Source organism: Larus michahellis, chromosome 13 (assembly GCF_964199755.1).
Source record: "Larus michahellis chromosome 13, bLarMic1.1, whole genome shotgun sequence".
In the NCBI taxonomy this organism is placed as follows: Eukaryota; Metazoa; Chordata; class Aves; order Charadriiformes; family Laridae; genus Larus; species Larus michahellis.
The window spans coordinates 11759828-11786825 of NC_133908.1; the positions used below are offsets into that span (position 1 = coordinate 11759828).

General features: G+C 51.9%; 2 protein-coding genes across 17 annotated transcripts in view; one reads left to right on the forward strand and one right to left on the reverse strand.

The window, feature by feature from the left end:
- The window catches only part of PITPNM2 (phosphatidylinositol transfer protein membrane associated 2), a 137127-nt gene extending 120003 nt beyond the window's left edge, over positions 1 to 17124 (forward strand). For 9 of the 14 annotated variants that reach the window (XM_074606936.1, XM_074606934.1, XM_074606941.1 and 6 more), the window contains 10 exons: positions 4665 to 4829; positions 6827 to 7030; positions 8830 to 8978; positions 11718 to 11834; positions 12588 to 12704; positions 13068 to 13216; positions 13890 to 14039; positions 14128 to 14311; positions 15596 to 15724; positions 16007 to 17114. In XM_074606936.1, the coding sequence (XP_074463037.1) occupies positions 4665 to 4829; positions 6827 to 7030; positions 8830 to 8978; positions 11718 to 11834; positions 12588 to 12704; positions 13068 to 13216; positions 13890 to 14039; positions 14128 to 14311; positions 15596 to 15724; positions 16007 to 16351 (1709 nt within the window). In that variant the 3' untranslated portion in view covers positions 16352 to 17114. Of the gene's footprint in view, positions 1 to 4664; positions 4830 to 6826; positions 7031 to 8829; positions 8979 to 11717; positions 11835 to 12587; positions 12705 to 13067; positions 13217 to 13889; positions 14040 to 14127; positions 14312 to 15595; positions 15725 to 16006 lie in introns of those variants that run through there. The other 5 variants (XM_074606939.1, XM_074606945.1, XM_074606944.1 and 2 more) reach the window with 5 other exon arrangements.
- Positions 17125 to 20596: 3472 nt separating this feature from the next.
- ARL6IP4 (ARF like GTPase 6 interacting protein 4) lies at positions 20597 to 26796 on the reverse strand. 3 transcript variants are annotated; one of them, XM_074606953.1, is made up of 6 exons: positions 26687 to 26796; positions 24698 to 24900; positions 24005 to 24343; positions 23412 to 23520; positions 21930 to 21999; positions 20597 to 21710 (listed from the first exon to the last, which is right to left on the reverse strand). In XM_074606953.1, the coding sequence occupies exons 2-6, from the start codon at positions 24885 to 24887 to the stop codon at positions 21654 to 21656; spliced, it is 765 nt and encodes a 254-aa protein (XP_074463054.1). In that variant the 5' UTR covers positions 24888 to 24900; positions 26687 to 26796; the 3' UTR covers positions 20597 to 21653. The 3 variants fall into 3 exon arrangements, with proteins under 3 accessions (XP_074463054.1, XP_074463052.1, XP_074463053.1); XM_074606951.1 differs by having other exon boundaries at positions 23412 to 23529; XM_074606952.1 differs by lacking the exon at positions 26687 to 26796 and adding an exon at positions 25944 to 26034 and having other exon boundaries at positions 23412 to 23529.
- Positions 26797 to 26998: the final 202 nt, after the last annotated feature.

The window sequence follows — 26998 nt, forward strand, 5'->3', positions numbered from 1 at the left end:
GCTGTGCTGCTGGAAAGAGGCTTTGGCACAGCAGGACAGAGTCCCTGGGTGGCCCTGCTCGCGTGGTGCACGCCATGTGCAGGATCCCCAGCCGTCAGCTACACTGCGCCGTGGCCAGAAGTCTAGTTTATGTCAGAACAGATTTTGTCCATTTGAGTGTTTCATGTTTGGACACTCCTTGTGGCTCAGCTCTGCTGAATACAGTGAATGAGGTTTTCAGACCCCAAGGTGGCTATACATGTTGGCTTTTTAAAATTAATTTCTCGACTTCTGCCTTAAAAGCAAAGTTTGATGCGTTTGTTTTCCCTTATTTTCCATCATAAATGCTGCATGGCCTCATTTATTCTGGTTGTGGCTGGTGCTACATCTGCGATTTTAATGAGTCTTGACTTCGTTTTCGTTTTTTCATCCCCATGTGTCTTACTTGCCCATTCTAACCCCTTTTTCAGTGTTTTGCATTGAGAGCTTCGTTCTGCTGCTTTGTTTTTAACAAGCTGACCCTTGCTGTTTATGAGCAGTCCAGTTATGTGGTCATACAGGATGGCAACACTGCGGACTATTCCAGTCTCTCCCTTTGTCTTTTGAAGATGTAGATGATTTGTAGGTATGCAGTTGCCATGTTGCCTGTGCTGTGATGTTCTGTAACAAAGCAGAGGGAAAGGATCTGGCACTATTAATTAATCACTTTGGAGGTCACTGATGAAATGCCGTGTGGCTGTCATCTGATATTTCTTGCTGTCAGCACAGAGCTTTTCGAAGCTTCTCTGCTCTTTACCTTGTGTGTCAAGAGCACAGTGTGGCCAAGCAGTGCTTGGCTTGACTGTAGCAACTGCTGAATCCCAGTCGAGCCACTGGATTGCGGGAAATCTCCAGAATCATAAAAACTTAGGGACAACAGAAGTCCATGTTGCTCTTGATCTCAGGGTAGTGACTGCAGAGTGACCCGTGACTCCAGTGCAAGCAGGGTCTGGCCTGTGCTGAGCCGCTGGCTGGCTTTTCTATTATTTTTTTTATTGTTATTGAACTTTACATGGTTTTGATTGCTTTCAGTATTTCCCGCTTCAGTGCCACAGCTCAGCCTGCAAATAGCTTATATTGAAATCTGCCATTCAGATACCCCAAGGACTTAACTCAGTGCCAGCAGTACATTAGAGGATGGCCCGGTGCCGTTCACTTAGTGGGAAACAATTAGTAAGAACATTGACAAACGAGTCCATAAATGAAAAGGCATAGCACTGAAATGAGTATTAAAGAACCATAGCTAGGCAAAAAAAATATGTGATTTTGCTTCTTATGTCACCTCTTCTGGCAGCGCAGTTAAATCCGGGGTCATTGCACTGGCCGTGTGTGTGCTGCCGGTCGAGCAGCGGCAGGTCCTTCGCTGGGAGAGAGAGAGGGTGCTCAGGGCACCGCTCCAGCCAGGTCTCCTCTTCCTGAAGCTTCCTCGTTCTGATAAAGTCTCCCTTCAGACAAGGTACAAAGTACACTTCAGCCAGCGCAGTAGACCGAGGACACCTCTGTCCTTATCTAGTGACCAAAATGAACAGCTAATTTTGATGAAAGTCTTGCTTCTGCTCGGCCTGGTCCAGCCATCCGACTTCACCCAGGGCTCAAAGTGCTTGCCTGAAAAACCTCCCTGCGATTGTCAGGACCTGAGTTGTGGCCAGGGATGTCACCTCTGCAGCGCAGAGGAAGTGGCCCTTTAGGAGCCGGAGCGGTTGCAGTGCCGGGGTCAGTCTGTGCTGGTGTGGCAGCATCTGCGACATCTCAGCCTGGTCCCCGCGTTCCCCAAGAAAGCCCCCTTGGTTTCAAAATTGCAAGAGTGGTGCTGCACATGGGATTTAGCGCAACGAATACATGGAGTTAAGGAAGTATCTTATTAGGGTTTTTCTTCCCTTGAGTCAAGTCCCAGTGTTTCATCTGGAAGTCGCTGTCACTGCAGCTTTGGAGTCGAGGAAGCTTGGCTGAAGGGGCGGTAATGCAGAAAACAGGTTTTCTGTCTACGCTTCCTGCCCTGCCTTTTCCTGGCCCTTGTTTTTCCTTAGAAACTGTCCTTTTTCAGGGTGTGTATCTTGGAAAAAAAGGGAGAAACCTGAGTGGGCTGGAGTCATGGGAGCGAGCTCTTCATCCCCTGCAGAGCAGACTCCTGCCACCGACACGGGCGATAATAAACTGAACAGTTCAGCAGCACTAAAACAGTTTAGGCTTTTATAGGAGAGAAAATTACTCCTCTGGTGACACTAGCTGGGATGGTATTGGAAGGGCTGTTGAGGTTGGGGTTTTTTGTTTCAAACTCATTGTATTCAAAAATCCCCAGTCAGGCCCAGGAAAGCGAGACTGACTAAAAAGAGCCAGCCCCAAATACCACTGTTTCTGTCTTTATTCTCATGCCACTTTATGAGTTCTTGAAAAAGGAGATAAAATTCAGGCAGAGACAAGTGGTGATACGTTAATGGAGCTGGAGCCATGATCGACCCAGGCAGCACCACATTTGGCCCAGCCTTTTCTCCTGTGTAGCATTGCTGTAACACTCATTAGTGTGCCTTCCAGCTGCTTCCTAATTCAAACCACAGATGTTTTATATTTAAGGGAGAGGAAGAAGTTCAGGCTTCGCTGGTAGGTGTTAGTTAAACCTGAACCTGGCATTTTTCCTAGTGCAGACAAAGCCAAAGCTCTCATTGCATCTGACCAAGTTCGGGGAAGCCGATGGTCACCATGGGTGTTACCGCACAAGGGTATGATTGCAGAAGGATCTCACGGTCTGTATAAACAAGGGAAAGGAGAGGAAGGGGTAAGCAGGGAAGAGACGAGAGGTTTGCCCCAGGTCATGCAGCAATGGGAATAAGACCCTTTACCCTTGAGACCTTTGTGGGGCTGAACGCAGCTCCTGGCTTGGCTCATGTTCTCCGAGTACAGCCTCTGCTTGAATTGTCTCCTCTTGCTTGTGCTGGTGCTTTCTGCAGTGAGAAAGCCATGCTGGCCCGGTGGGGCTGGCTGGATCGCGGGCACTGGTAGCAGTCTTGACAGCCAGCAGCTCAAGGCAAGGTGAAAAGAGGAGGAAGGTGCTGAGAAAGTGATGCTGGTAATGGCCTTTCAAGCACAACGTGGGCAGTGTGTGCAGCTCATCATCAGGTCAGGCTCCCGCTAGGGCTCAGATATTGCAGTCCACGAAGCTTTTACACAGAGCAGCTTGTGGCCTGATTTTCCCTGCAGAGAACAGAACTCTTTTACCAACCCTTAGCTACACATTTTCTGCTTCATGCGTTCCCTTTCCCTCTGCTGCAGCAGGATTTGTGTGGGCACAGACACTGCTGCTGTGAACTGAGAGATCGGAGGAAGCAAATCAGTAGCCGCAAGCAAAAAAGATCGATATTAAAATAAACCAGTTGCCAAAACAACGCCCTATGTCAACCACACACTGGGATGAAATCCAAGGATAGCTAAAGTGGCTGAAATAGGCAGAGGATGTTGGTGTGTGGGAGTAGCGTACCTGCATTCCCCGTGGCATCTGCTGCCTGGCTGGGCACAAACCCGTGCCCTGTCAGATACCCGGGAATAAAGTTCAGGTGCTGCTCCTCAGGTACAGCAGAGGTGGGCAATGTTAAAATGGTAGCAAGTAGCTTTGCTTTTGCATGTCGGTGTCGTACCGGTGCCGCCTGCTATGAAGTACTTGGTATCGGCATTACAAACCCTCTGCAGGGCAGGATCGTGGGGTATCTCACAGATGCTTCATTCGACCTCATAGCATCCACAGAGGGGAGAAAACTGAAATGCAGAGATTTTATTGTGACTTTCAGCATCTCTCGGTTTGCCAGTCCTGACCGTATTAGGTCCATTTCCCTCCAATACATGTAGAAGGTCCACCTGAGCATGCCTTTCAATCCTCCTTTTCTGTATTTATGTACTAAAGGGTTAGGCCACACTTGGTAAACCTCAGGTTGGGATCTAAAAATCCAGAGTTGCACCTTGTACAAAAGAAGCTCTGTTTTCACAGAGACTGAGCGCTCCCTGATCCGCCAACACCGATTGGAGATGTAAGTGCTCAGCACCAGACTCCTTTCTTGCAATAGCCCTTACTTTAGTTTAACCAGTGTTGGCTGTATCCATTAGCAATAAAATACAAGTTCAAATTTAGTCCCTGCCAGGCATGAAAATGTTTTCTTGATTTTATTTATTATTTTTTTTTTGCATCGATGCTTTTATCTCGGAGATGTTAATTTAAGTCTAAATGTTTCAAGAAAACAAATATCCCCTTTCTGAGGTTGTTTTTTGTTGTTCTCCTTACCTTGATTATTTTGTCTCGATGTGAATATATAAAGTTGCGTATATTCACATCTGTATGTATGACACATGCTTCTGTTATTGCTGCTTGAGTAAGTCTGCCTGGATTTTTCTTTGGGGTTTTGGATTTGGTTTTTGAGCTACTTATTTTGCTTCTCTCAATCAAAGACTGCTCCTCCAGCCACGCGTCTCTTTGCCTGCTGTGGTGTTTGCTTTCTTTTCAAACCAGAGCTCTGATGAAATGTTTTTTTTTCATTCCGATCAGTTCTGAAGGGTTTTTTGCATCTCCCAGCCTTGTTTGCCTCCTTCCTCCCCTCGAGTTCATCTTGCCCAGCCTCTGTCTGTTGGTCTAATATTTTGATTTCCCTGTTTCAACTTTGTAGCAGATGTTGTTCAGTCTCATGGTGCCGTCTTCATGGAAAGCGCGTCCCTGTCCACCCCCATTTCAGCCCCTCAGTTCAGGGGCTTCCGGAGAGCCAGTGAGATCAGCATTGCCAGCCAGGTCTCAGGAATGGCAGACAGTTACACTGCTTCCAACATAGCCAACAGTAAGTGTTTCGCCCCCTCCGAGACTCCCGCTCGCTGCCGCACCGCTCTCTCAGCGCCACGCACCGGCCAGAGCCACGCAGCTTCCGTCTGTCTGTCTGTCTGTCTGGGGTTACGCTTTCCATTTATAACAAAAAGTTGGAATTTTTCCGCCTTCGCCCGGTTTCGCTGTAGTCAGTGCCGTGTGTTATGGTATCCCCTGGAGGAACAGATGATATATTTGATTATAATACAGGGGGTACCGCTCTGTTATGCCCGTTGGACTGTGCTGGTGATAAATTATTCAGAAAAATGTAATAATAATTCAGAACCCTGAGCACCATTTGGCTGCTGTGCGTGCTGAGGGTTAATCCAAAGGGGTGTTCCTGCGCTGCCGTTGATAAAGTCACGCAGAACTGGTAGGGATCAGCAGTGCCAGACTGATAATGCAGGACGTGGCATGTGGCTTGATGCAGATCACTTACATGTCGTCCACAAAAATGGGGATGAGTAAGCCCCTCTGTAATGCCGAAAGGGAAAAACGGGTTTGGGTTATTTATTACTTTGCATTAGAAATTCAGCCCGCAGGGCAGCTCAGAGACTCAGCCAGTTACAACCCGTATCCCAGAGCTGAATGAGGGATGAAAGGGATTTTTTATTTGTTATTTCTCCCCAAGACCTGTATAACTTCTCAGCTAATGCAGTGGAGAACAGCAGCCTTTGTTAAAGGTTCAGCCCCTTCTTCATTTCAGCTGAAGTGTGAGATTAGCAGTCTGCGTTCTCGGGGACCTCTGATAACTCAGACCAGAAAAGGCTGAAAACCAAGCAAATTTAAAATAATAATAATTATTATTAAAAAAAAAAAAACCCAAAACAAAAAACCCCAAAACAAAACACCCCAAAACAAAACAACACACACACCACACCAAAAAAACCTTCAGCCCAAACTATTGTTCCAGAAGGTGGCAAAAATTTAGAGATACTCCATTCCCAGCACGTTAGACTACCGGGCGATGAACAACTCACTTCATAATTAATTGCTAAGGTTAATAATGCTCCCTGAGGCAAGTGTTAGTTACTGAAGGTCTGTGGGTGCTGGTCAGGGGTTGCTGTAATTTTTTACCCTGTTTGAGGCAACACTCAGCAGCAGGAATAAACTACCTGCGCTCTGACAAGTGAGTTTTTCTTTCCCAAAGTGCATCCGAGAGCTGACACCGCACTCCTGCGTGCGTTCTTGTGTCTGTCCTGGTCAGACATCTTGCCAACCGCTTGCTAAATATTAATGTGCTTGGGAAGCAGGCTCCTGGGGGAGAAGGTGTTTGTGTTGTGCTGGTTTCACGCCCATGGAGAGTTGCCGAGCTCAGCCGGCCGGGATGGGAAGCGGGGGGCGGTGGTTGTTGGCGATGAAGTGTTTACGCCGGGGTGATGCCTGAGGGCCCACACGACGCGACGGAGGGATGCTGCCTCTGCGAGCTCACGGCAGGATCAGGCCCACGCAACGCTTGCCTCTCTTTGCCTTCCTCGCGTTCCCCCCTGATTATTTAGCTTCTGGTTTGTGTAATTTATTCCTCCACGTGCTTCACAGCCGCCAAAACCTGTTTCTGAGACCAGAGAGGAAGAGTCTGGCCCCGTTGCGGGCTGCGCGCATGCCCTGACCCCACGTGCAGCCTGTCCCACGGGCTGTCGCAGCCCTTTCCTTCACCTCCCGAGGGCTGACGTGTCCTCTGAGCCCTGGCTCTGGCTTTGCCGCTCTTGCGCTCGACCTTCCTAGTGCGGCATTAATGTGGAGCTGCGGCACTGAGGGTTGGATGTGGTCCGTGCTTATCCCGCAGGGAGAGACGGAGGAGGCCCAGAGGGGCGCTGCAAATCCATGGCTCCCTCCCGGGAGCCCTCCCAAGGGTGCAGCTTCCCTCGCACTGTGAATTTCTGGAGGATGAAACCGGTGTTGCCTGCGGCATGTGTGTGCCATAATAAGTGTGATTTCTGCTTTTTTTTTTTTTAATTTTATTTTTCCTTTTAGAAACCAAACACCAAGTTAATCATTGTAGAGGGTTTAGCCTTCTGTCCCAGCTTGCCCTCCCTCACAAATCCCCTACCCAAACCTCATCCAAGAGACTTAGACAGCATAAACATGAAATCCCTTCGAAGGGAAGAAGGCTCAAAGGGCCGTGGAGTCAGGCTGCAGACTGTGCTCTTCGGATACCCGACCTGGACATCAAGACAGGTATTCCAGAGAGATCCACTCCGGTCGACCTCCTCTCTCATTCGATAGTCACAGAACTTCACAGCAAATCTATGCTCTTTCACTGAGGCACTTGCAATTTCTGATTGCATTTTAACAAGTATTTCTGTCACTTTGCTCCAAAGATCGATCATAACACGGCTAACAACTTGGCAAGAGCAGGAGTTCTTCTGGGCAGAGCTGCGGGGACAGTGCTTCTGCCTCCACCGCTGTCTTTTGAGCATGGAAGAGTAAATCCTGTCTGCTTCCTACAAAGAATCTGAAATTACCCAAGCTGGGGACTTGCATGAGAAGTGAAAGGTTGGGACGTGACCAGGAGCTGCCAATTTGGAAGACAGGGAGACAGAAATATCTGTGAGGAGGTGCCGGTGTGCTCTGGAAATGCCATGTTGATCCATCAGTGCCCTCCTCCTCCTTTCCTCTTCAGAAAAGCAAGGCCATTAGGATGAGGATGGCCCCGGGCACTCAGCGCAGCCAGGGCTGGACCAAAGGGATGTGCCGATGCCATAACCCTCTGCACGTTGCTGTGGTGGGAGCTTTGTGTAGGTCTCTGGAAGGAGCTGGTGGATCTATTTTTCCAGTTCAGCATCTTTGCTTATCACCAGCTAGACATCCTTCAGCAAGAGGGGATCATACCTTATATCTGGCAGCTTTCCTGGAAGTCTGTAAAAAGGAACATTGTCACAGAGAAAAACCAAGCTTGAGAAAGCTCTTGTCAAAGCCCCAGCTTGCATCCTGCATGCAAACATAGCTCCTCCTATTGCTCTCTTGATCTGATCCGTCTTCTCTTTCCATGGCTGCTTTTCCATGCCAGAGCGCGCGGGGGTTGAGGACTCCTTACTGCTGGGAAAGCAGCCCATGCCTTTGGGGTCTGAGGCTTTGGGCTGAGACGTGTTCATTGCTAGGGAGTCGGGAAGGATGTGTGCGTGGGCAGAGTTCAGGGCAGCATTGAAATGTGGTGGTGTCCCATGGGTGGCTGTCGATCACTGATGTGCAAGTTGTTGACTCCCCGAGGGAGAAACTCTTCTGCGTTGTCTGTAACCGTATTCACCCCAAATCCCGATGTATTTTTCGGTCCCCTGTGCAATGGTTTCCTGGCACCCCTGGACACTTTTCTCGTTGGCCACTGCAGAGGCTGTGCTCCTGGGGAGGCTGGGCTGGATGTCTCCATTGCCTACAACGTAGTAGCCCAGGAGGGCAACCAGGACGTGCTGGGGACTGCCAGTCCCAGCAGCATGTGCCATATGCTCTGCCTTGTGGTGCCTTTTAGCATCTCACGTGGGTTCCCAGTATTTAGATCCTCTTTAGTATGGCCAATACCTGGGTACTATAGAGTCTTTTATTCCTTGGTGAAAGCTAAAGGCGTTGGAAGGGGGACCGTGGATGGCCTGGGCATGTACTGTGGTGGGCAGAGCATGCACACCCTTCCTTACACAGCTCCAGGGAGATGTGTTCTTGTCTTCTGTTTTGGCTCATTGCACATGAGCCCTGGACCCCTTCCCCAGGGTCTGGACTAAGAGCCAATTAATACCTGCCCTCTAGTGCCTTCCTATTTACTTAAATAAAGGAGAGCTTAAGTGGTGGTGCCTCTGTGTGTTCCTCCCTTGGATTGAGCAAACACTGAGCCCTGGGTCGGTTGTTCCCTCTTAGCAGTGTGACCAGCCAGGGAGCAACCTCCCGGCATACCTGGAGCGAGGAGCCAGAGCCTCGAAATACCGTTTGTGACGGAGACCGCGCGTGCGTGTGAACCCCCTTTGCCTGAACGAGTCTTTTGCTTCTAGTTGCTGCCAAGTGGTGGGGAACCAAAAGGATCGACTACGCTCTCTACTGTCCTGACGCTCTGACGGCTTTCCCCACGGTCGCTTTGCCGCACCTCTTCCATGCGAGCTACTGGGAGTCCACAGACGTTGTCTCCTTCTTGCTGAGACAGGTACGGTCGTCCTCCCTCCCCCACTCTCCCTTGGGCTGAAAAATATTTTGGGCTCTTTGTTTTTTTCACTGCACCTTTCATAACTCTCATTGACACGTAGAGATAAAAAAATACCCTTTGCCACTGTAGATCCATTTTCTTTCCCTTTGTTTTATTCCTCACCTGCGGTGTTAGTGGAGCTGCGCCCACTCAAACTTCACAGACGTGTGCTGGCACACCTGGTTAGTTTTGGGCTGGGTTTTAGCATCAGAGCAGGTTTCAGATGGGCTCGCCAAGGATGTGTTTCTTATCACATCCGAGTGGTAAAAGTCAGTGGCGCTCATTTCTTGAAGTGAGCTGTTCTGCGTGTGTGCAAGTTTGGATCTTGAGTCTGAAACTTAAAGAAAACTTCTTGAGGTACAAATAAAAATAGCACCAAACACAACAAAACCAAAGGAGAAGTTTTGTATGAATTTGAGATTAGTTGACAGACAGTTTGGTTCTCCGTTCTGGCTTTCTGTGTTATTGTGGTCTCCTCTAGGAACTCAGACCGTCGTCACTGCACTGGGATTTAGTCTTTGTTCCTCCAGTACAAAGCAGTTCTCTTGGGGATGGGAGAACGGGGATCGCTGGTGTCTGGAGTCTGACATCTCAGACTTTAGCAACCTATATTTAAATCTACTGTTGAAAACATGTTTTTCCTAAAAATAAATATTCTTCCTTCAGTTCCTTGGGGATGAGGGGGCGTTATTTGCCTTACAGAGTGCGAACCCCCCAAGGAACAGTTCTTAAAGAATGGAATTGGAAGAAACAAAACTAAAAGCAACTCTGTGGATTATGTTGCCCACTTCGGCGCTTGGGCTTGCTTTGTGTTAGCTCGGCTGTTAAGCCATCACCGCTCTCTTCCAGCCTCCTCGGCTGCAGCTCTCAATTATTTATGACTCTGTTGGCAAACTTTCTTCCAGTGCTGTCTTCCAAATAGTGTGGGAACCATAAACAACAGAGATGACAGTGCTTGTGGCAGCTGAGCGGTAGCGATAATCCAGTGAGACCCTTTCTTCCCGGGCTGTGTCTAGCCCAGCGAGGCACCTCTGTGCTTGCACACACCTTGCCGCATCAGCTACTTTGAAACCTCAGCCCCGTATCGAACTCGAGCCTAAGGGGGATGAAGAGAGAGAGAGACTTGTAACTATGCGTGAGTAGGAACAGTCGTGACAGTCTCGTACGCAAAATGCTGTACTCAAGAAATAGCCAGTTACTCGGGATTCAGCCCAAACCTGGGTCTCTAGCACAGCGTGGTGCTTCGTATCTTGCAGCTTGAGGTACCTCTCCGTCCATTCAGAGCCTGACAGGGGCTGCCTGGGTAGTTCGGGACCACTCTTCCCCGGTGCCTGTCTCTACTCACTTGTCTCTGTCTTGAGACCGGGATTTTTCTTTTTCCCTGTCTTCTCGCTGTCCTTCCAGAGCACCACACCACTTCTTCCCCTAATAAGGACTTGTTTCTAATCGCATTTGAAAGTCATCTCTGTACAAAATATAAAAGCAAGCTGTTGAATAGTTTTAGCCTCCAAAGGCTTGTTAAAACAAGCCCAAATAGAACTCAAAATAGATTCCTGATTTAAATAATTTTCAGTAAAACTTGTTACTTTGTTTACCTTGGGTTTCCATAAACTCCCTTGCCAGCAAGCTCATCCTCCCTGGGGTCCTTTTTCCATTTCTCTGGAAGAAAAACAGCTTCAGCTCTGCAGAGTGACCTCGTTTGAGTCAGACCGCTACAGCCTGGATCAGCTGGAGAGCTGGTGACCGCACAAAATACGTTCAAGACCTTGTAAAAGAGCCTACATTTAAGAGGCCTCCCAGGGTCACTTCCCAGTCTTACAGCAGTCTTTGACATGTCCCCTCACCTTTGGGCTCTGGGGTGTTACTCTTACCTTTCCCTTCTAGAGCTTAAGAGCAGCCTAGGTAGGATCTAATCCTGCTTCTGCATCCCTGGTGACAGGCGGGAATCGCCTCCAAAGGCTGGCTGGTGGGTATCGCCTTGCACCCTCCCTGATCCTTGCTTTGGTGCAGTGACATCCCACCAGCACAAAGTCCTTGAGCTCTGGCAGCCTCAGAGACAGGGTCAGGATGGACAGACACCCTGGGCTCTGCCTCGTGCATGGCCGAGGCAGACCCCTGTGTGCCTGCGCTGGGGTTAAATCAATGGTTTTGTCTCCTCTCAGAATGAGAGGACGGGAGGGCAGGAGCAGGCCAAAACGTGTTCAAACAGAAGTAAGAAAAGCTGAGGGAATGGCACCTGTTGGCACGAGGCTGGTCAGGGCAGCGGGCGCTGGATCTGTTACGGGAATGGCAGAAAATGTGCATTTGAAGGAGGGGGGTCCCTTGCAGAACATGGGAAGATATTGATGAACGCCTTGAGGAAGGGCAGATATCTAAGCGCAGAGCTCGTCCTGCTGTGTTTGAGGCAGTTTTGTACCTCCTGACTGTCTAAACAACCTGTGTCCCAGCCAGGACTAAGTCAGTGCTGGCCACAGGCTTTGCTAGTTGGGAAGAGACCACTTGTCCCTGCAATTAAGGGAGCAGCCAGTAAAACCTGCCAGCTGGCAAACCAAATGCCCAGCGGGAAGACTCAGGCCACCTCTGTCCAGGCGTTGCCCTTACTCAGCGCTGGCCTGGGAGATGCGGACGGCGGGGGGGAACGGGAGGAGGGAGGTCACTGTGCAAGTGGCTGATGTCTCGGTGGGATCTGTCCTCCCGCAGGTGATGAGGCACGAGAACTCAAGCGTTTTGGAACTGGATGGGAAAGAGGTGTCTGTCTTCACCCCCTCCAAGCCCCGCGAGAAGTGGCTCCGCAAGAGGACGCACGTGAAGCTCCGGGTAAGGGTGTTTGGGGGCTGCGGCAGGCGGGAGCGTGGTCACGTAGAGGGGTTTTGATTTGGGCTGGAAGAACAGCGCTGAAGGCGGGCAGCATGGGCATGGCTGTGTCTGTCTGCAGCAGAGACAGAGGATCCCGTTGCAGTGCTGGTGTATATGAGTGATTGTATCGATTCTATCCTACCCGTGTGGTTGTGAAAGAGTGGCCCAAAAGATCTGTACCAGCAAGGTCTGCTCTTGGCCTTGAGTCTATGTAAAATACAGAAAGCGTTGGCTGTGGGTCAGGGAAAGAGACAGAATGTCTTTCAAAGTCCAAGAATGCCAGTTCTCTGCTTGATAAATGCCCTTCGCTCCCAGTAAATGTCTCCAGTTCCCGCAAGAGGGCAATTCTCTGCTAGAACTGAAACAATGTCAGCAAATTTCTCGGCAGCTGCTTGTATTGCCTCTTAAATCCAAAGTGTAAGAGTTAATAGACAGTATCAGAATTGCACATACAAACTGCCGTTGAAATTGGCGTTTCAGCCATGTACGCTCCAATCCGCCCCATCAGTGTGGGGCACGGAGTCACCTCTGACACAGGTCAAATTCTTTTCTAAAGCTGAGAGCTGTGGGTGGAGGGGAGGAATGGCACAGAGAAACCCACGCTCCTATTTGTCCATTATATTGGGCATTTCCTGTCCATCGCTGCAAACTTATTTCTTTCCTTTTTTTTTTTTTCTTTTTTTTTTTCCCCCCTTTCCCCCTTGACTTGTGCAGAATGTCACAGCCAACCACAGGATAAATGACACCATCGCTAATGAAGATGGGCCCCAGACCTTAACCGGAAGGTTTATGTACGGTCCGTTAGATATGGTCACACTCACAGGAGAAAAGGTACTGTGTCTGCTATGGGGGGTGGGCACCATGGGGTGGAAAGTCTGGGGGACAGGGACAGAGGCGATTCTGGTCGGTGCTCCCTTGGTCGCTGATGGGGTTTGCTACCCTGGCATCTTGGCCAGCTTGTGTGATGCCCCCTGCCAGGAACAGTATCCATCACAGAGGTCTTTGCCACCGAGGCCGGGTTTCATTCCAGCATCCTGATGTTTGGGTGCTTCTCAGCTCCGATCTGTGAAGTGCAGAGGCTGGAAGCAGGACCCAGCCCTGCTGCCGTCCAAAGGAGCTTGGGTGGAAGGTCCCCATGTTTCGCCTGTACTAGTTGTCTGTGTCTTTAATGCTGTCATTGACCCTGCCTTGCAGGTGGACATTCACATCATGACCCAGCCGCCGTCAGGAGAGTGGGTTTACTTTGACACAGAGATCAGCAACAGCAGTGGCAGGATTTCTTATGTCATCCCTGAGAACCGGCGTCTGGGCATTGGCGTGTACCCCGTCAAGATGGTGGTCAGGTGAGGTCCCCTTGGGCTGCTGGGGCTTGGTTTGCAAGAGGAACAAAAGAGGAATTTGATGACTGTAAAACATGGCCCCTCCATAGGGGGGCAGCTCTGCGTGTTGGGTGGGTTCAGGGCCTGGTTTGCCAGCAACCAGGGACAAAGCCGTTTGTACTCTACAGCTGTAAGAGGAAGATCCACGTTTTATTCAGGCTCCTGCATCATCAACAGCGTGGTAATTGAGCTCGCACTGCAGGAGCAGGCCTTCTGCACCACAAGACATATTGCCTCGCGGTCATCTGCAAAACTGCACAGCTGAGCATATTTTGAAGACCATAAATCTGTCCTTGAGGGACAGAACTTTGTACTCGTGATAATTCACAGCCCAGGGGCTCCAGCTCAGCTCCAGTTGCTGGTGTTGAGCTCTGGAAGGGGAAAGGAAGGGAACATTTTCTCAGTGGTGATGCCAGCAATGGTTTTCTGGAGGTATTTTGATTAGTCACTGATGCCAGAGTACTATTTCCATCCCCACTTTAGCACAGAGGCCCTCATGCAGTGCCTGTCACTGCTGTAGCTGAGGGTGGCATCGCTGTTAGACCCTTTGGGCCAGATTTGGGCTTGTAGTGCACTGCGGGACTTGGTGATACCTTCTGAATATCTTGATGCCTAGAAGTACCTGCATCCCTTTCAGGGGCGACCACACGTATGCGGACAGCTACATCACGGTCCTGCCGAAGGGGACGGAGTTTGTGGTGTTCAGCATCGACGGCTCCTTTGCAGCCAGTGTATCCATCATGGGCAGCGACCCCAAAGTCCGCGCCGGAGCGGTTGACGTTGTAAGGTCAGCAGCAGGGGCTGGGGCAGTCGCTCTATTTTACCCCAACATCGCTGAAGGTCTGCGATCCATTGACTTGTGGCTTTCCTTCTAGGCACTGGCAAGACCTCGGCTACCTCATTATCTATGTCACAGGCCGCCCCGACATGCAGAAGCAGAGGGTGGTAGCGTGGTTAGCACAGCACAACTTCCCCCATGGGATCGTCTCCTTCTGCGATGGGCTCGTTCACGACCCGCTGCGGCACAAGGCCAACTTCCTGAAATCCCTCATCACGGACGTAAGCCTGGGTCTGCTGAAATACGATCGTAGCACGGGTTTAGATTGCTCCTCGTCCAATTGCCCCTGTCAGCACCAGTCTCTTGGCAGCGATGTGACCCGCAGTGGAAGATTAATCTGTTCATTTTATTTTCATCCTTTTATTGCTCTACAAAAGTGTCTGCGCTGTTAAATTGTGTCATCTCTGCTCTGCACTGCTCCATTTCATCACTGGTCCTTCCAACACCAAATGCCTAATGAAGCAGAGGCAGCGGTGCCTCCGTTCCCCACACGTGCACTTTTTTCACCTGTTTGGTGGCTTCCTGGCTGCCTGTGGTGTAACCAGCAGGTCTGAGAGGGCATGGAGCTGCTGCCAAAATGGCCTTGCTCCACCCAGCCTCAGCGGGAGACTGCATCGAGCATCTTCCCGAGTGTGTGACCCCGGGGAGGTCTTAACGTCGTTCAGCCCAGAGCCTCAGAAAAGCTCTAGGTAAAATGAGGTTTTCTTTGTCTGGCAAGTGAAGGAACTTCCAGCATCCTGAGCACTTGTGCCCTGCCTCGAATAGCAGGAAAAGCCCCTCGTTAACTCTCCTGGACTCTCGTTTTGGCCTGTGTCGCAGTGGTGGGAGCAGCTGGCCCTCACTTGCTGCCTGCTCTCCCTTGTCCTCCAGAAGAACAAGTTTGTGACCAGGGTCAGAGTTTTCCTTTCAGTCTCCCTGGCCTGCCTGTGGCTCCGGGGACAAAGTCTGTGGTGGCACCGGTGTCCGCACCTCCCCTGCCAGCTCCTGCTTCAGCCCACTAAGGAAAGGGTTGGCCAGGAGCTGCTCTCTGCTCGGAGCGGAGGCAGACGAATCCCTGGAAAGCAGCAGTATTTTGCTGCCTGTCCCTTCTCCCTCTGCCCAGCAGAGTTAACCAGCAGAATTGCATGCAGCAGCACGGCCGGTGGAGGGGAACGCTCCCCGCTAATGATTACTGCATGGGGGGGTTGCAGACAGCTCCTCTCCCCCAGTGACAAGCAGGCGGTGAAGTGTGCGGCGTCCCTGCCCCCCGCAGACCTCAAGGAAAGGCTGTGGCTCAGCAAGCGGAGATCTGCTTTCGTGTTGCTGTTACTCCTCTTGTTCTGGCCTGTAAACATCCCCAGCTCTGTTAATTAGCACTTTGCACAGCGCTGCGTTATCCAGCTGGGAACTTACATAAGTTATTGACCTGCGATTCCCACAAACGCTATTTAAAAAAAAAAAAGCCCGGCCTGCTGAGCATGGGGCGCCCGTATGCTCTGACCGCGTGTTGCTTTCTCTCCCCACAGCTCCACATGAGGATCCATGCGGCATATGGATCTACGAAGGACATCTCCGTGTACAGCTCCATCAGCCTCCCGCCCACGCACATCTACATCGTTGGCCGACCCACCAAGAAGCTGCAGAGCCAGTGTCAGGTAGGAGCCAGCTTGTCTGAGCCCCGGAGACGCTGCCAAGGGCCTCCCATGGGAGGGTGATGGGGATTCGGTCATCTTCAGACTAGTGACTGAGCTAGTGTTTGCCAAGAGGACAGGAACTGTCCCACAGACCAGGACCTGCCACATCTGTCTGAGTGGTTCCACGTCTTGTACGTCACCCCAGAGAACCTGGCACAGTGAACCCGTTTGGCTGCCAGGTGGCTAGCAGGGAAACGTGTCCCATCCCTCTTAACGCCTGCCCTCATCCCTCTTGTCTCGCAGTTCATCACGGAGGGGTACGCGGCCCACCTGGCCCAGCTGGAGTACAACCACCGCTCACGCCCCGCCAAGAACACCACGCGCATGGCGCTGCGGAAGGGCAGCTTCGGGCTGCCCAGCCAGACTGAGTTCCTGCGCAAGAGGAATCACCTGCTGCGGACCATCTCCTCCCAGCCTTCGGCCACCGGCAGCGGAGCCGGCCACCGCCCCGAGCGCACCCAGAGCCAGTCCGACAGCGACAAGGAGAGGGACAGGGAACGCAGCCAAAGAAGCATGAGCATCGCCACGGGGTGCTGGGGCCGGAGTGCAGCATCCCGGCTGGAGTCTGGCCTCTTGGGGCAGAAGTAGCCAGGCCAGAGCCAGCGACTGTCGGCTGCAACCACCGGAGGAGAAAACAAAAGGAAAGAGGGACGAGGCCGGCGTTACGGGCTGGAAGGGTAAATATGGTGCTACTCTAATAACATCATGGTATTCTGGGAAGAGACGGGATGTTTCCCACGCAGAATGTGCAGGCCTTGCAGCGGGAGCATCAGGTTTGTGCAGCACGAGCCCAAGGAACAGCTGGAAATTGGGGGGAAAAGTCTCCAGGTCAAGATCGCGCTCTCTCCTGCCTCCTTCTCTTATCCAGGTTTAGTGACTGTAAATACGTGCCTCCTCGCCTTGTTAGCCATCGCTCCGATATGCGTGACCGAGAGCTGTCCTCAGAGCCACGGGAACAGGGGATGAGGCTGGGGGAACTTGTTCTTGGTTGTCCCAGGAGTCAGACTGAGGTGCTCTGCCAGTGCGGGCACAGGGTGGGTTTGGGGTTCAAAAAGCACGCTGTTTCCCCGGCACAGACAGCCCCAAGCGAGGGATTTATCGTGGGCTGTGCCAGGCAGAGCAACCGAGAGCTTTACCTGTACAAAGAGCTTCAAGTTCAGCCACTTTCTCAAGGAGTACGTGCAGTGGCAAAGCATAAAGATGTATCGATGCTGTTGGTAGAGGCAGAATGTCGGCAGATTCACGCCCAAGAAAGTGGGGTTGTTATTGTTATTACTGTTATTTTTTAAAGAGACCTTTTAGAAGCCGATGGAATTTAATGCGTTGACCTATTAAAAGAGGAATACAAGCTATTTTGTTTGAGCTGTTGCAAACCTCAGACACTTAATTTGCTGTTAAAGTCTCCAAATATTCTCGCTATATATTATTTCCAAAAGTAACCACCGTATATTTGGAAGCAGCTGAAGGCACTCAGCAGCCAGATTTGCATTGCAGTTCTTCTCATCCAAATGCAGGGTCTGACTCTCTCAACACCCACCTCTGAGACGTTTTCTTCTTCCCAGGTTCTCTCCAAGTTCAGTAGCAGCTTTCATGGGAACTAGACTCGCTTCTTTTACCTGTAGTTACTGAACTGTAAAACCTCATTGTTTTTTGCACTGATGATTTTTAGAATGGAAACCTGTTACCATCTCATGTAGCTACACCTAACTGTTTGTAGTGCATGACAATGAAATATTGCTAAGCCAGGGTGTGTGTGTGTATATATATACATATGTGCATATACATATGCACACACACGTATATATATGTATATGTATATATTTAAAAAAAAAAAAATCTGTGCAGAAGTTTTTCCAGCAGTAAGGAGACTGTAAGGAAGTGTGCCAACGATGTCAGGCAAGCTTAAGAAAAGGCCATATCTTAATTTTCCTGGTGTGTTTCTCAGTGGATGTGCCTGAGCTGATGGTTTGTGCGCTGCTGGAGCGAGCCAGGGCTGGCTGCGCGGCAGAGGGGAGCTGCTGGTGCGCAGGGCGAAGCGCTCGCTGCCGGCCGGCGTCCCCGGTGACACCGAGACAGTGCGCGGTACAGGAACGGGAGCGCATCGCTCTGCAGCAGCGGAGGAGAACAGTGCCTAGAGCGAGGGCTTGCCAAAAAGGCCCTTAGTCCTGTCCCTCCCGGGTCAGCCCCGGCGCGGGGCCCAGTTCCCTCCTTGCACACGCCGCCCAGGGCGGAGGGACGGCCACCCCGGGGGCTCCGGGCTGCCCATTTAGACTCCAGTTGGCCTCTTCACGTGGAGATTTTATAGTCCTACCGAGCTCCCCGACTATGTGTAACCCTGCTTTCCCCCACCACACTTTCCCGTCTTTATATCACTTTCTACTTATGAGGATCTTATTTATAACAAAGAATTTTTTAGACTGGCTGCTTCATTTTATTAACTGTTTCGATATGAAGTGCAGGACGGCCGCACTGAGACACACAGCACTGTGAACGCTGCTCTGCTAACTGGCTCTGGGCCACGGTAGGCAAATCTAACTCATCAGACATCCAAGGTAGATCTCGTGTTCGTGGCGCTGGAGGGTCGAAGCGGAGGCAGAGGAGGGACAGTGCTGAGCTGCCGACGGCGTCCGAGCCGGTGGAGTGCTCGAACCCAACTGCCCGCCTGCCGCCCAGTGCGTCTCCCACGTCTTGCAGCCTGACTGCAAAATGTTTAACCACTTCTCTTTGATAATTATTCAATTACAGAATGTATCTGATGACTTTTGTTACCGAAAGCTGACTTCCCTTTCTGCCGACTCAGCTTAGCTCTCTCTGAATGTACATCCAGAGCTTACTGGGTTTAAAAACTATGTGAATTGTCCCAGCTTTTTGCTAGTCGAATGTTCTATCAGACGCCATCTGAGTAGGAAGCCAAGCCACAATCCATCCTGTGAAGTCACCAAACCACATCACAAAATCATTTCTGTAAATTTGGATATGGCCTTTGCGAAATTCAACTGTCCTCCAAGCCCACAACCAAGGCATGATCTGTACATTTTCCAATGCTGACGAGATGTTCACATTTTCCTATGTGTAGATAGTGTAAAACAGAGGCGAATGTAAATGTTCAACATAAAAAGTGGATATATAAAATTGAAAGTTATTTATTTATGTAGAGGAAAAAAAATATCTGGAGGGACTGGAACCTTCAGGGTTTATTAATATTTAAAAATGTAGCTTTTTGTTTCAGGCATTATGTACAAAGCAATTATTTTATGGACCAAGTTTAATGTAACTGTCAATGAATGCAGAAGTGCAATATTATACTCACCTCTCCATCACTTCATGTTTTAATCAGCTACTAACCAGTCAGACTGACAATCACGGCTCCTCCGTCCTCATCCTTTGTTGAGCTTCTTGAAACTTGCCCGGGTCCTTTCCCTGGCCCCCCCCATCTGTTGCCATTGTACGGATCCGACACGGAGAAGCAATTGTAGAGCAGGACCTTTATTGCTGCAATAATACCAGATGAGGTGGGTGTAGTTACCAGGAAATACGCCAATAAGTTTTTTCTCCACCGATTCAGTCCATCGTAGTCTACATCAATCTATCCTCAGCCGCCCCCATCTGGCACTCATCTCTCTGAAGCAAAGATCAACGTGCTACTCACTCAAAGAACAATAGCAATAGTTTAACTCTGTGTTTATAACCTGTTTGTTCCGAGCTGTTTTGGAGAGCAATGCATGTGACCCGATGCCTTTCCACGTGTATGGAAGAGGATCCGTTTGGATGCAGTGAGGGAAAGATGAATGTATATATTCCACCCCTACTAAAGGGGCACTGTCAGGTTACAGACCTAATTTATCTTTATTACAAATAACTTGTTTGCTTCGAAATGAAAGAATACGACGTTTCTTGTACTCCTCCCTGTCGTTGTCTGGGCAGCCATTGGCGCGGCCGGCGAGTCGCGCTGCTTCTGCTGCAGCCCACGTCCTGTTCTCGCACACTAGCACAATACGGCCCGCCCTGCACGGGCTGCCTCAGTCTTTTTCTTTTTCTTTTTTTTTTTTTTTTAATTGTTTCCATGGGAATCAAACTCTGCCATGGAGCTCAGATTTTTTTTTTTTTATAAAAAGCAGCTTTTTGTATTACTGCGCTAGTGGGCTAGACTTCCTACCTGACGCTGTCCCTTTAAAGTCTTTTAAAAACAAAGAGGAGCCCGTGCATTCCCTCCGAGCTGTTTTCCTGGGTTTGCTAGATCACTCCATCAGATGAGGCGAAATTCTAATACCAAAAACGTTTACAGTGTCCGACACGCGAGCCGAGAGCAGTAACTAGCCAAAGGGTTACTAACGAACTCCCGCTCCGCCCAGCAGCCGCCGTGCTTGCTGTAGCAGCCCCTTCTTCAGGTATCGCCACCGTTTGCTGCATTTCCTATTAGTTCTAGAAGCCTTACGGTCCCCTCCCTGTCCTCAGCACCCTCTGCCTGTTGATACCCTTGACTGTCAATTTTATATTCCAACGATGTTAGTTATATTTTATTTATAAAAAATAATTGCTTTAGGGGTAACAGACGCGTGTGGGGAACCACCGGAGGGCATGCCCGAGGGCGCCGGCAGCCGCGCTGGGTACGCCCCTGTGTGTACAGTACCGTGCCGATGACTCGCTTGTGTGTGACAAACCTTCTGTACAACTTCCTTCTCCTCCTTGCTGTTAGTGCATCGTTCCAATGCCTGGGTGTGCTTTGTGTACAGTATCATTGTGAGTTACACAGATTAAAGAAATGGGAAGGCTCTTCTCTGTCTGCTTTTTTTTTTGGGAGACTCTAGAAACAAAGTCAGAAACCCCAAGACGTGAGCAGGTGCCAGTTTAATGGGATTACAGCAATGAACAGAACATGGAAACCCTCTGCAGAGATCAGTCCTGCAGGACCCATTTGTCCTTTGACCCATTTGTCCTTTAAACCATTTGTCCTTTTTTTTTTTTTCTTTTTTAACAGTTTGTAGATATATGGACTTTGCAGTGGGGGAAAAGCCAGCTGTTGGCTTCACAGCATCTATGGGCACGGGCCGCAAAAAGCCCAGAGCCCTCACGCTGCCTGGGGCCTGCGCTGGAGGGAAGGGATACGAGTTGCATGCAGGAACAGCCAAGCAAGGCAAAACCACCCCTCTGCAAAGCACGCCTGCCCGCACCCCCCTGTGCAGCGTGCCAGGCCCCTGCTCCCCCAGCACCACCACCCGGTGAGATGAAGCTGCAAAAAGTCCGAGAAAAGCCGCTGGGGCCCAGCGGAGGGTGGCACTGGAAGGCGCAGAGGAGATGCAGCCTGAGCAGAGCCACGCAGCGGCACGGCTGCTCGTCTCTGAGTGGGTGGGTGAGTGGGAAGGGCCTGCGAGCCTGCAGCACCAGGTAAGCACAGGGCGTGCAGATCCAACAAGGAAGGGGCCGAGAGCAGCCCCTGAAGGGAAGAAGTGGCAGCCAGCTGCACGTTTTGCAGCCCCAGTGCATAGCCTGGCTTGGCCACAGTGTTGGTCTCTGGCCCACCAAAGCCCAGAGCTGAGGGGCAGCAGCACCCCTAGGTGCTCAGCGCCAGCGAGCCTGTTCCCTGGGTGCTGCAGAGCTCCTCCAGCCTTGAAAGGGGCAGGGGGTGAACAGGCCCAAGTGCATTACAGCCATGCTGGCCCCTTACAGCTATGCTGGCCCCAGTCAGGAGAGGGAGGGGAGAAGCTGTTTACTGGGAGATGAACCATTAAAGCCACGCTCCTTCCCAGTCACTAACTTACAGAGCGGCTGGAAACTGCCCCTGGGGAAGCATCCTGACACGGTGCTGTCTGCGTGGTCCAGAGGCAGAGGCTCGCACCTGGGCTGACGCCGGCAGCAGGGCAGGCTCCTGGCATGGCTGGCACCCGCATGCTCACTGCAGCATCCCCGTCCTTGCCTGGAAGGCCAGCCCGTCCCCCCGGGTGGCTTGCTGCAAAGGGAGAGACACGGGCACTCACAGCACCACCTGCCCAAGGGTGAAGGACCACCAGCACCCACCCGCAGGGGCCCCTGCAGAGCTGCCAGGGCTCGGCTTGCCCTGGTAGAGTTGGTGGGGTCCCCAGGGAGGCAAGACAACACCTCTGGGTGCAGCAGCTCCCCACCTGCGCCCACCCACCAGCACCTCCTGCTGGCGGCAAGCCCCCACTACCTTGTTAATCTCCTTGTGTCTCTCCTTGCTGACGATTTCTTCTAGTACTTCTCCGTCTCCCTTAATAAGCCTGGAAGACAAGCACAGGGCCACAAGCTGTGAGGGCTACTGGCAAGTTCCTACCAGCAATGCTATTTTCCAGCTGGAGAAGGTGCCGACTCCCCACCCCGAGGGCTCCTGTTGTGCCCCAGCTCAGGCACGCAGCCACCAGCTCCCTCACAGCACGCCCGGGACCAGGTGCTGGGCTGATGCACCTCTAGGCAAGGCCAGCAAGGACCTACCCTTGAAGTTGCATTATGTGACCTTTTCTGGCTTTTTCTAGCTTAAATAGCATGGCAGACTTTTCCATTGCTCCTGTGGGATTAGTGTCACCACGCCACAGCAAGGACAGGTGTGGTCCCCTGAGAAATCAGCATCCCCCTGCATGGGCCAGCTGTCCCAGGCTGTGGGCATGTCTGCTGTGTGCAGAGCTAGTCACGCTTGCACACAGCGGGAGAGAAAACTTGTAACAAAAGCATCTCCTGCCACCCCACCATCTGCAGAGGCTTCGCTGTCAACAGCAGTGACCCCAAACTCTGCAAAACCTCATCCTTTTTTTCACACCAAGTTTAGGTCTGGTCCTGGCTGCCCCAGAACACTGCAGAGACATTCAGAAACAGGAGCCAGTTTGGGCCTGAAAGGCAGCCAGACCGGGGAGCACCTTGCCGAGCAAATTCCAAGCGGTGTCGGAGGCAGCTCAAACCTCCAAACATGAACAGAAATTTAATTGTCTTCATTACGTGCCTCACGGGGAACCGACCTTTGTTCCACACCTCCCTGAGCCCTGCAGGCTGCCTTCTATTTTAAAACTGGACTTGTCATACCCAATTCTCTTCAGCAACATGTTTTCTGCTTGCAGTTTATAAAAAAAAAATGGGTCATTTCTATTTGGCAGCTAAACGGACTTTGGTTTGATTGTTGCCTGTAACCCCAAGGGGTGCACACACTCCCTCCTCACTTGCACCCAGATGTTAACCGGGGCTGAGAGCGTGTGTGCTTCGGAGCTGAAAGGCAAGTGCCTGAAGCAGCGGGGTGAGGAGGTGCCAGTCATCCCTCCGGTGCCTGTTCTGCCCCCAGTTGCAGAGTCCCATTTAATGGGAAGAAGCGGAACCCTTCACAGTACAAGGAACAAACCTGCCTTGGGCAGCAGGGTGCTCTGGTGTCTGCATCCCACAGCTGCTGGCTGGGACACAGACCAGTGCCCCTTGGATGGAGCCCCAGCACAATTTGGTAATTTGGCATCAAACATGTCACTTTCTGGGTAAGTAACACCAGGTCTGATGGGAGAGGACGTGCAAGGGAGCGGCTCAGGCCTTTGCTACTGAAGGGGACCTGGGCCCATGCACGGTACTGCAGTGCTGTGGAGCAGCATCCTCCAGGATTCCAACCCACACAACATGGATAGGGACGGACAACCTGTCTCCCTTTTTCCATGGATCATACCTGGTTCTCCCTGTTTCGGGATCCACGACTCTCCTTATGACACTCTGCCTCGCGTCCCATTCTTCCTTTGTCATCGGTTTCATAGCCTGGATTCGGGATTTTTGTTCATCTGTTAAAACTGGAATGCATCAGTTAGTCAGAGCCGTGCTGGGGGGGGCGGTTCCTGGCCAAGGGACACAGAACCGCACCCGCAGTGAACAGACACAAACCCCGCACCAGTTTCCTGGCGGTACCCGGGGTTCAGTGATGAACCATGCAAAGGAAGGGCCACTTCATGGCCCAAAACTGGTACCAGCTTTGCTGGTGTGTTACTGCTGACCGTGACCTTCCATTTCGCATCTTTGTTCCCCACTAACATCTATAAACTCTATCTAAACACTTCAGAAATTAATCTCTGAATGTGGCTCTGTTTATTGGTGTGGCTCACAGGCAGACATGGTCCGTAGGAGGGAGGAGAGTCTGGAGCTCCTCCCTGTACGCAGCCCTGCTTCCCTCAGACACCTCACCTGGGTCCCAGGGAGACATGTGGGTGTCTTTCCCCAGTGCGAGACTTGTATGCCCTGGCTTCAGCAGGAGGGAAACGCCATCGTTACCTGGTCCGGAGTCCACCAGTGATTCCTTCTGCCACTGCTCCAGCGAGGGGCCAGGCATCACTTCTCCCTTGTCTTTCTCCTCCTTAGCCCTTTCCTTTGACTTCTTTTTTGATTTCTTCTTTATTCGTTTCTTCTTCTTCTTCTTCTTTTTGTCTTTCTGTTTCTCTCGCTTTTTTTTGCTGTGTCGACTCTTCTTCGTTTTGGAGTCACTGTCACTGGAGTCATCAGAAGAGGAGCTGGAGGAAGAGGAAGACGAGGAACTGGTGGATGAAGATGCTGTCTCAGAGGAAGAGGTACTTGCCTTCCTCTTCTTTTTGTCCTTTCCTTCCTTCTTCTTTTCTGCAATACATAAGAGGTTGAGTGGAGCAGCTCTGGCCCCACGGCAGCTGGTCATCCCCCTCCCAGCCTGGTTTCTTTCTTGCCTGAACAGCAAAGCCCCCAAACGCCAGTGCAAAGACCCCTCTGTGCCAATACCTTTAACACATCACAGCATGTGGTGCCATCTTGCCCGACCAGCACGCGGAGGGGCTGTAGGGCTCCGCACTTGTCAGAATGAAACTAACGTGGGCACAAAGTGCACAGCAAGGCAACAGCTGCCTGTTTTAATCCAAAAACAGGGACCCTCTGAGCCCTCTCTGTGCATCTGCCCAGGGAAATCTGGTGGAAGTGCAGGGTCGCAGGCCTTTCCCCTACCTTCCTTAGCTGCCGCTGAGCTTGACTTGTGTCTGTGAGACCCAGAGGTCCGCTTCCTCGGAGGAGAGCTGCTGCCCCGGTGTGAGTCCTTGCTGCTTTTCCTCCTTTTCTTCTCCTTCCTCTCCTGTCTGCTCCGAGAATTGCTTTTGCTCCTGCTTCGCGATCGCTTCCGAGACTGGCTGTGGGCCATCGTGCATCAGCCCCTGGAGGGAACAGGTTACATCAGCACTATGGGGGAAAATACCCTCGCTCAGTGGCAACGTGTCCAAAAACCTTAAATCCAACCCTGAGCCAATCAGCCCTGGAAGACCTGCTCCTGTCAAACTCCCTCTCTGCTCTCGCTGAGCTCCTGACGCGCAGGGGTAGGTTGGGGTTACCCATCACACAGCCGTGGCCAAACTGAATTTCACTAACCCACAAAATGAAGCCCCCGGTGGGGAGCTGGGACCGTACAAGGACAGCACTGCCATCCCCGGGCAGCCCTCGCCCGCCTCGAGACAACCACCCCACAGCAGGTTTTCCACCAGGAAAAACTTCCACCAGGTTTTCCCCGCGCTTCTCATGTTTGTCCCTAGATGGGAGAGATGATGTAGGAGAGAATCGGGCTGATCCCCACTGTGGGCAGGTGCTGAGGGGCCTGAGGTGCATTTGCAGGCAACACCATGCCCCGTGGCCACCCCCCGGCAGCCACGGGCCAACCCCGGGGCTGGGAGCCATCGGGAGGACACTGCACCCGCAGACGGATGCTGGCAAGGTGTGATCAATGCTGCAGTGACAGTCAGCAGAATAAAATGTCCTCCCCAAGCCGAACACGGAGTCAATCACCCCATTATTTAAAATGCCAAGAGCAGGAGCAAGCCAAGGGGAAGAATGAATTTTTAATATTCCAATTTGCTTTTAGAAAACAGATTATGCATTGAGCTGGCATCCCCGTCCATCAGCCCGACCGGCTGCCAGCAGCCACAGGCCAGAGACGGCATGATATATGCTCTCATTAATTTAAAAAACAAACTGGCACCATCAGCAGAGCACTACCTGGGAAATGCTTTCTCACAGCCACCTTCCAACTACTGCATTTAATTAATTGCATGTTTACCACCTCGACGTTCCCAAGTGGCGACTCACTCCCAAGTGAATCAGACCTTTAATTGATTTCCAAACGGAAATTTCAATCAGACAAAAAAAAAAACCCACAACAATTAAGGACATGCAGGGAAGTTTCTGATAAGAGCCCTTCAACACGCACCCAGCAGCCGTCCCTCGCACCAGGGCCTGGCCGGTGGGATGGCATTTGGGTCCCGTGCCCGCTCCATCTGTGGACGTGCCCGCAGGACACACTCTTCTACAACCGTGGCAATGGGGTCAGCAGGTGTGGGGTTGGGTACAGACAGGAGCGTCCCGGTGAGTCCAGGGGGATGCTGCAGGGCAGGGATGAGCCCCACATCCACCGCGGCAGCACCCTGAGCTGGCTGTGCCCCAAAGCTTGGGTCTCGCCTCCCCCCTGCCACCAGGTTCGTGGCCACAGTAGGGCGGCTCCTCCTGCCCACCCAGCTTGGCCCAGGCCTGGCTCTTGGCGGGTGGCCCCAGGCCTCCACAGCCGGGGCGGCCCCGCTCGCCACAACACTGGGAGCCTGCGCCGTGCTGGCCCTTTAAGACCTCAGCAAAAGGTGTGCTGGCCCTTTAAGACCTCAGCAAAAGGTGTGCTGGCCCTTTAAGAGCTCAGCAAAAGGCGCGCAGACCCTTTAAGAACCTGCGCAACGTGCACTGGCCCTTCGGGAGCTCAGCACGCGGTGTGCTGACCCTTCAAGAGCTCAGTACTCCGTGCACTGGCCCTTTAAGAGCGGGGCGCAAGGCGCGGCCCCTTTAAAAGCAGGGCCCCCCCATGTCCGCCTCTTTAGCAGCCCCCCCGCCCCGCCGGAGGGTGCCACCGCCCCCCCGGTGCCCTCAGACGGCCCGGCGGCAGGTAAGAAGAGGGAGGGAGGGACTCACCGCGGCCGGGCCCGGCCCCGCCGGCCCCGAGCGGGGCACCCGCCGCCGTCTCCGCGCCCGCCTCCCCCCGCTTCCGGCCGCCGCGCGCGGGGTCGGCCGGCAACCGGGCCGCGCCCTTTGGTTCCGGGATCCGCTCTTTGGTTCCGGGTCCCGCCGGGCCCGCGCTGGCATCGCCCCTCGGCTTAAATTTTTGGGTCTAAATCAGGCGCAGATAGGAAACGCTAACATCTTCTGCTGGAGGAAATGCTGAAGGAGATTTGACGAGTGGTCTTCTTGCTAATTTTGACCCCGCGCACAAATAAAACAGCCGGT

Coding starts and splice junctions, on each gene's coding strand:
- ARL6IP4 (XM_074606951.1), bottom strand. CDS start 24,887: ATGGCCCACAGCCAGTCTCGGAAGCGATCGCGAAGCAGGAGCAAAAGC. Junction 24,344..24,697: donor CTCAGCGGCAGCTAAGGAAG/GTAGGGGAAAGG, acceptor TATGTATTGCAG/AAAAGAAGAAGGAAGGAAAG. Junction 22,000..23,411: donor CCCGAAACAGGGAGAACCAG/GTATGATCCATG, acceptor CTTGTCTTCCAG/GCTTATTAAGGGAGACGGAG.